Source organism: Anarrhichthys ocellatus, unplaced genomic scaffold (assembly GCF_004355925.1).
Source record: "Anarrhichthys ocellatus isolate YVR2014 unplaced genomic scaffold, GSC_Weel_1.0 scaffold52, whole genome shotgun sequence".
Lineage (NCBI taxonomy): Eukaryota > Metazoa > Chordata > Actinopteri > Perciformes > Anarhichadidae > Anarrhichthys > Anarrhichthys ocellatus.
The window spans coordinates 921867-929975 of NW_022280082.1; the positions used below are offsets into that span (position 1 = coordinate 921867).

The 8109-nt window shown below is 42.1% G+C and overlaps 1 protein-coding gene across 6 annotated transcripts in view; it reads left to right on the forward strand.

Moving 5' to 3' along the window:
• The window catches only part of efr3bb (EFR3 homolog Bb (S. cerevisiae)), a 33930-nt gene that overhangs the window by 5565 nt on the left and 20256 nt on the right, over positions 1–8109 (forward strand). For all 6 annotated transcript variants that reach the window (XM_031870291.1, XM_031870290.1, XM_031870288.1 and 3 more), the window contains 3 exons: positions 4480–4556; positions 6343–6470; positions 7271–7421. In XM_031870291.1, the coding sequence (XP_031726151.1) occupies positions 4480–4556; positions 6343–6470; positions 7271–7421 (356 nt within the window). The remainder of the gene's footprint in view (positions 1–4479; positions 4557–6342; positions 6471–7270; positions 7422–8109) is intronic.

Below are 8109 nucleotides of genomic sequence, written 5' to 3' on the forward strand. Positions count from 1 at the left end.
GCTCCTTGCTGGGGTGATTTGAGGGGCTGGAGACCCCTCTGCACATGTGTACACATTATGCACACGTTAATTCATTCTGCATGGATGTGTACCGGTAGCTTAGCATCGCCAATCAGGGAAACGAGTAAGATGCATCACACGGGCCAAAGTTCCCCACGTCTGGTGCACCAGGCTGCAGAGATGTCCTCCTACCAACAACCAGTAATTCGTGTGTGTGTGTGTGTGTGTGCGCCCCTAAATGTGTTGTCAGCTCGCCATGCAGAGTGGGTGGATGTCGTGAGACCCCCTGTGTGTGTGTGCTTTTCACCGCTGTCGTCCAAATTCTTGTCCACCCACCTTGCTGATCTCTCTTAGCTGTTTCCACACTAACCCACCATTATCAACACCAGAAACACTCTTTGTTTTTCACACAAACTCAACACAACTCTGAAGCTGTACAGTGTTCTCTCGGTGAGGCAGCTGGAGTCATTTCCAATAGAAACGTGGTATCACAGCCCACTTTGAAGCACATTAGGAGCAAAATATGGTACTAAATGGGAAAATGATTGCAGTTGGATTTTTAGAGCTGTAAACCATTTATCAAGCAAAAATGCACAAAAAAAACCACTGATTTCAGCTTCTCGAATTTGGAGATTTGCTGCTTTTCCCCCTTTTTTATTTAATTTAAACTGAATATTTGGGGGTTTTTAGATGTAGAGAATAACTTTATTGATAATGACAATAATCATTAGTTGCTTACAGTCCAATAGTGACTAGCACGTACCACTTTGAGCAACATCAGCTGGTTTTCATCAAGCCTCTGAAAAGTTAGAAAATACTTTTCTGCTTTAAGATTGATTGGCTTTTGTCAAAAATGTCAAAACTGTTCAAATGTATAGTTAAAATATAATATTTATTATATAACTGTGCGTGCAGTTGGCCTATGCCAGCTGGTCTAAAAACAAATAAGCAATAGCAGCAACTTTAAAGTCATAAAGAATAAGTGGCTAGGAATAGAACCCGCCTGTAACCAATTGTAATGGAAAATGTGTTTGCTTGCAGTGCACCACAGGAGTGGAAATAACATGTAAACTGCTACACCCACTGAGCTGTTAAAATGATTGTGGAGCACTACTGTTTTCACCGTGTGTGTGTACAAAATAAATAAATAAAAAGTATATGCAATCCCTCTTCTCCTCCCAAAAATCTCTCCCCTGTCTACAGCAGTGCAGACAGAGAGGACGGATCTGTGCTGGACAGAGACGATGCAATAAGTAGCACTAATCTGTGACTCATTCGGTGCATCACAATCCTCCTCCCCCGTCACACCTCCATCTCTCTTTAGCTGCCTGTGTCTCTGTCACTCTCTTTGTCCTCAACCCTTTCCACTCGCGGGACCCACTGCATTTTCATTAAATCCTCTGCGACTCCTACACTCGGGCCCGGGGCCAATACAGCAAGGATGAGAGAAGGTGGTAGAGGGAAGGTTTGGTGGGTTGCAGCAGGAAGGGACAACGGGAGGGAGGGGTGCAGAAGAGGCCTCATTAGTGTTTGAAGTGATGGAGGAGAGAGAGGGGCAGCACTATGAATAGACACCCGGCTGTCAGAGATAAGCCTAAGCACCAGCAGAGTGCCTGCTATGGAGTTCAGCAGAACTTTTAGAGAGCACACCGAGGCCTTTAAACAGAGGTTCAGGGCCTAAAGATCCCTTTTTTCTCCATTAAGAGGCTTTTCAAGGAGATGTTGTCCTGTACTGACTGCCCTCCTCCCAGGTGTAGGTCACTAACACACCAGGAGGCTAGTGAATGCAGGGACGTGGCTCAGGAGGTAGAGCGGGCCTGCCAGGGTCGGGGATTCAAACCTCCTGTCCACATGTCGAAGTGTCCTTGGGCAGCACTCCAAAGTGTATCACGTTGCATGGTAGCTTGCTTGCCATCGGTGAGTGCGTGTGAATGGATGAATGAGATGCAAATTGTAAAGGGCTTTGTATAAAAAGCTCTTATTCAAGGCAGCCATTTAATCTTTATTGCCTCGGTGCTTTGCTGTAAAAGATGGTCTCCATACATACTGTACCTACAGGGCTAACCAATTGTGTTTTAAAGCCACATTGTCCTTTGTTTGAAATAATGAAGTGTGACAGAGAACATGTTTGTTTCATGGCAGTCACATTGTTATTGTAATCCTCCTTAAAGATTTAACAAAGTTGGGAATGAACCAACGTATTAAACTTATTAAGTATCCTTATTTAAATCATCACCTTAGTGAGATTCACACAACATATCTATGAATGAATGAATGAATGAATGGACATTCAGGCAATATAAGATGGAGCTAAACCAACAATTGTTTTGATGATCGATTTATTGTTGAAGTCAATTTTCAAGCAAAAATGGCAAAAAGGAAATTGTGATTTCAGCCTCTAAGAAGTTGTGATGAATTTTTATTTTTTTATTTTTTTACTATTTTCTGACATTTTATAGACAATAGAAAGTTGATGATGGGATTTCAAGTGTTTTGGGTATAAATTAGTTTAATTTGTTCTATATATTGTGGTTGTACATCACATGGAAATCTACTGTATTGCAGTGGGAACTTGGTTGTCTTGTGAAGCGGTGTTATAGCTGAGCTCAGCTCATCCATTTGTATTAGTGAGTCGGGCACGCGGCGGCTTATTGCCTCTGTTATCTGTGTGAAATGTGCACAGTTGGTTCATTTTAATATTGAGAAAAAGATTTTTTTTGGGGGTGATTTTTAGGACGTGTAGCACAGTTGACAGCTGGTTTGGGCAAACTAATCTCTGTATGATGCCGGCTGTCTCACAGTGTGGACAGAGTTTTCCCTGGCTTTGTTGGTTGGTTGATGAGTTCTTTACACTAAATGCACCTACATGTCTACATCTACTGTATGTCGTGTACAGCACACTGAGGCGGGGGGGCAATTGGGCATCTGGCAATTTTGTTAATATCTGGTCAGTATGCACTCAGAATGGGGTTTTAGTGCCATGTCAGCAAGAAATGCTTCAATCTGTGTAACAGCAAAAACGAATAATGAAACATTTTTCCTTTGGGAGAAGACAGGGAATGGAACTGATGTTCGGGGGGAGGAAGGGGAGGAAATATGTTTTTTATAGTGGATTGTTTTGCTCGTCTTACATACATTACACTTCTACTGTCTCAATCTGAAGTGTCAGGTTACCAAACCAGTCATTAGAAGTGACTGCATTGCTTTCAGCAGAATGACCTACTTTCTGTCATTAGTGTCTTTTGTGACTCCTAAATTCATTTATCCTTGTTTGGTGTCAGCAGGAAGATAATAGTTATTATGCAGAGCTGCATAAAGCGTTAAATTATGTTAAATGGTGTTTTTAGAGGTTATATCTCTCTTCTTCTTTTTTTTTTTTTGAGCTTTCTTCGTTCTTCCTTGGACCGCTTATGACTCACCACTGCTGAATTTCTTCAACCAATCACAATCCAGCCCTCTCTTTGCTGCCTAGCTTGCTTTTCTCCTCAATGCAAAGTCAGAGAAATCAATCTTCAGTGTATTGCACTTGTGTGTGTGTGTGTGTGTGTGTGAGTGAGTGTGTGTGTGAGTGAGTGAGTGAGTGAGTGAGTGAGTGAGATCATCCGAGTCTGTAATCTTGTGACCACATTCTTTCCATATCTGACTACCTTCACTTTGTCCGTGTGATGTTTTTAATCTTGGACCCAGTGGTTTGAATGATGGCATCGTGCCACGACACTGGTGATTGTAATCCAACATTTGGCAGCTTTTGTATTGTTGCAGGGTACTAAATGACTCTGCAGTTCAGCGGACGCTTGCTATATTTCTTTGCCCTGACACAATGAAAGCTCGTGATGTCCGCCTGTATTCTGCAGCTCCCCAAGAACATCCCTGCTTCTCTGCACTCCAGCCGATCATCTGAACCTATCGCAGCCGGCTATAAAGCTTAGCACCTAATAAACATGAACCACGTGTATATTTATATTCAAGTGTGTCACTTAAACAAGGCCCTAACATTAATACTGAGACGATTGTCCATACTTGCCGTACCCATTATTATTTTATTAGCTGCAGCTGTGTTTTCCTTGCTGACGAGTCAATTTGACAGTCGTTACAGCTCCACATGTCTTTTCATTTATTCTTTGGTTAACATTTATGTTCTTGCTTTTCATCATTGAGTGTGCCACCAATTCTTTTGTGGGGATACAGTATGTTGTTAATGTGAAGCCATTATTGGTTGCTGCCTTAGACTGGCTGTATATCACCGATTAGTGTCAATAACTACCTAAACCTACAGTATGTTACCCAAGAGGCTGATTTAAGACGTACGTTATTACTTTGGCTCTGGTGAATAGTGCAACAACGGAGAAGGAGGAGAAAATAAGACTTGCTTGCACTTTGTTTTCATTTGTTTTTATTACATTTCTGCCAGTCATGTTGCAAGTGTAACTGAGCATCTGCCTTCCTCCCCCCCCCCCCCCCATCTCTCGTCTTCCTCAGGGGTTTGTGGTTGTTGCGGGGCGCTCAGGCCTCGGTACAAGAGACTGGTGGACAACATCTTCCCAGAAGACCCGGAGGTGAGAAGCTCGAGTGTTTCTTTTAATAATGTCTTTCTGAACCCTAAAACAAGTATGTTTATTGTCTGAGGTCGATAACGATTCCCCTGTTTGTCTGTATGATTGTGTACATGCGAAAAATCCCATTGGCCCTTTGTTGAGGGAACCATGTTGGCCTACTTAAGTACGTCATCCCTGCAGCACTTTATTAAGGTTAATTGAGACAACAGTGCACAACTGAACGCATATTTAAAAAATGTGAGAAAATGCACTGTACCAGATTTAGCTGGAAGCTTTTTGATCTGTAGTCCTTGGAAAATGAATATAAACACAGTGTTGTGATATTGTCTGAGATTTAAGGAAGAGTGAGATAGAGGTGATAAGAAAACAGCCTCCATAGGTACCTAACTATCTACTTCAAAGCTGTCTGTATCAAACCTCAGCTCACCGTCTGAGATCCCGATGACTCATAAAGAGAATCATTCGGGTGGAGAAGAACGAGACGGTTTGTTGCAGAAAACTTTTTTTCTTTTTGCCTCTTTGCTACCGCAGTAACCCACTTCACCAATCACATCTGTGGCCAAGTCTGCAGCATACAGGACGTACTAGTACAAGCAGACCTCGTTTTTCATGCGCGTCTGGTCATTGTACTCCCAGGGCTGCTGAGACTGTAACTAACTGTATCCCAGCAGCTGGGGAATAATGAAACCGTCTGATAACATTTACATTAAAAAAATGTCGCACTGTGTGAGCATGTGGATATGTTTTGTACACAGTTTACTATATTTCAGTGTGTCTCCCAGATAATTGGTGGTAAGGGGCACCACAGTAGTGTGCATTGCTAGTTTCACTTGGACTGCATATGCTTGGATTTTATCATTAGGAAGAAATTACAAATTATATTTTTAACACTATTTAAAAAAAAAAAAAAAAAAAAAAAGCCTGCACTGGATTCAAAGCACAGGATGTTTTAGAATCGCCCGGTGCTGACCTCTAGAATAAGCCACTGATGTGTGGAATTGGCCCTTTTTTGACTTGAAAGGGCCGTTGCAACTAATAACATTAACGAGGCCCTCCTTTCACTGGGGTGTGCCAGGAAGCCGTGCCAATGAGCCGGAGTGCACAATAGGAAAGCCCCGGGACGGTTAAGACATTGGACCAAAAGGCAGTTGATGCTACATATAATATGAGGAAAAAAAAACCACAAGTGGAGAAATGAACGGTGGCTGAATTCCATTTAACCTCTTCAGTTCAGGCTCCCGGTGTCGTACATGCCTGCTCACTGGCGTGACTTACTGTCGTGCTTGAGTAGACCGTTGTAAATGTAATTAGTAATATCTTGGAGTGCATATCTCCCAACAAATCCTCCCTGACCAGACTGAAGAGCAGTGAAGTGGGTCAAGGGGGAAAGTAGGTGGTGAAACTTTGTGAACTAGATTTACTAATACAATTTAGGTTTTAAGGAGAAGCACACACTATTTGCATCAAACATGTTTATGGAACAGTAGTGGAACACATTAATTAATCATGATCTATTTACCCTGATTTAGTGCAAAAAATGCCACTGATGTTTTTTTCCTCAGTGAAAGCAAACGGACGTTTTGTCTTAATCAGCTGCTTCTTTGTTTAGTTCACATACCAGACTCACGTGCATCTCCTCTGACCTGAGAGTGACTGATGTTTTTGTTTTGGGTGTCACAATCCTCTAGGATTCTAAACCATGCAAATGAGATGCTAAAATCTTCTTATTTTCTCTATCTTGTTGTCTCCCCCCCCCTTCTCTGTCTCCCCTCTGTCTCCCTCCTAGGATGGGCTGGTGAAGGCCAACATGGAGAAGCTGACATTCTACGCCCTGTCGGCTCCAGAGAAGCTTGACCGTATCGGAGCCTACCTGTCTGAGAGATTGTCGAGGGATGTGGCCCGACACAGATACGGGTGAGCGTCAGTCACTCGTCATTCAAAACGCATCAAGATTTCGAAAAAACATTTCAGCTGTCTCTGCCCTAAAGAAAAACTGTTTGCACATTTCTTTTGTATTGTTTATTCTCTGCCACACGTGAACTGAACTGAAGTGAAGTGAACGCATTCAAATCGTGATAAGAATCTAAAGTCATCTTGCTGTGAAGTGATAGATGGTGCACAGATTAGCCTTTCACGATAAAGATTTCCACTGACGGTCCATCAAAGAGCTTAAGATGCTTTAAAGACCCCCATTTAAAGACCAGTCTAAAAGGATACATGTCTCATGTAACCCACACGCAAACTGTTTTTATGCCGTTGAATTTACACCAGATACGTCTGTGTTCTTTACACTTTTCTGTCTGTATAATGAAAAATATCTGTTGTGCACTCCATACAAAGTAGCCTAGTGGAAGGGGAGGCAGGTTGGTGTACGGGCATCAAGGGTTTCTGTACACTCTGTACTTAGTTTATATGCCACAGGAGTTGATGGTTTTTATGACTCATGACGAGGACGCTCTGTGACGATTCTCGCCAATGCAAACAGCTTGCACAGAACACATTTGCACTTGGCAGAGTCCGGCTGAAATCTGTTCAATATGCGACTTTCCATAGTTCTTCTGGCAGAGCTTATCACATTTATATTTCTGTTGCTGTGTGCAGTTAGACATTTAGAAAATGCATATATCCATATAAGATATCCAAACAGTTGTCATTGCCTACAGGGTTAATGGCGTCATCCAGATGTTTCCGTGTCTCTTTCCCCTCCTGTTCAGGTATGTGTGCATAGCCATGGAAGCCCTGGACCAGCTGCTGATGGCCTGCCACTGTCAGAGCATCAACCTGTTCGTGGAGAGTTTCCTCAAGATGGTGCGCAAGCTGCTGGAGTCGGACAAACCCAGCCTGCAGATCCTCGGAACCAACTCTGTGAGTTTACATGACTATATTACCAGTTTAGAACGTTGGATGTTTTTGTTTTTTTTGCAGCTGTGAAGCAAATAAATTAAGAAAACCCTGCATATTATAAAACTTCATGATAATAATCTAGAATTTAGTTTTGCTAGGACAGAAGTACAGTGTGAAAAGTATCTGCAACAAACTTTCATCACTGTAATAACTGAAAACTGCAATAAAAGCGATGATGAAGATTAGAATAAGGACATATATTGATGCATTTACCTTTTACAAGTCTTGGAAGTGAGTCGTTGCATTCAGGAGAGAGTAAATGCACTGTTCAACTGGATGTCTGATTAGATTCATGGATGTACAGTTTCAATTTACTGCAGAAGCCAAACGCAGACAATGTTTTGATATAAATGTATATAAATACCCACATCCTCAAACTGTTGGTCAGTAAAATGTCTAATGTGTGTTAGTTTATAACAAAAAAACAACATTTCATAGCTTTTCTGTCCATCAATTTATGCCGAATTTAGGGGTACTATCTGATCAAACGTTGACAGGCTGCATTTACTTTCTTGATGGGATGAGTGCATACTGACCGGAAAGTAAAAGATGTTGACCTTAAGAGGAGTACTGCGTCACTATTTGAGGAAGATCAGAGCTCAGCGAGGGAGTGACGGTGATGAGTATCCTCTGATGTGCAGCTATCGGC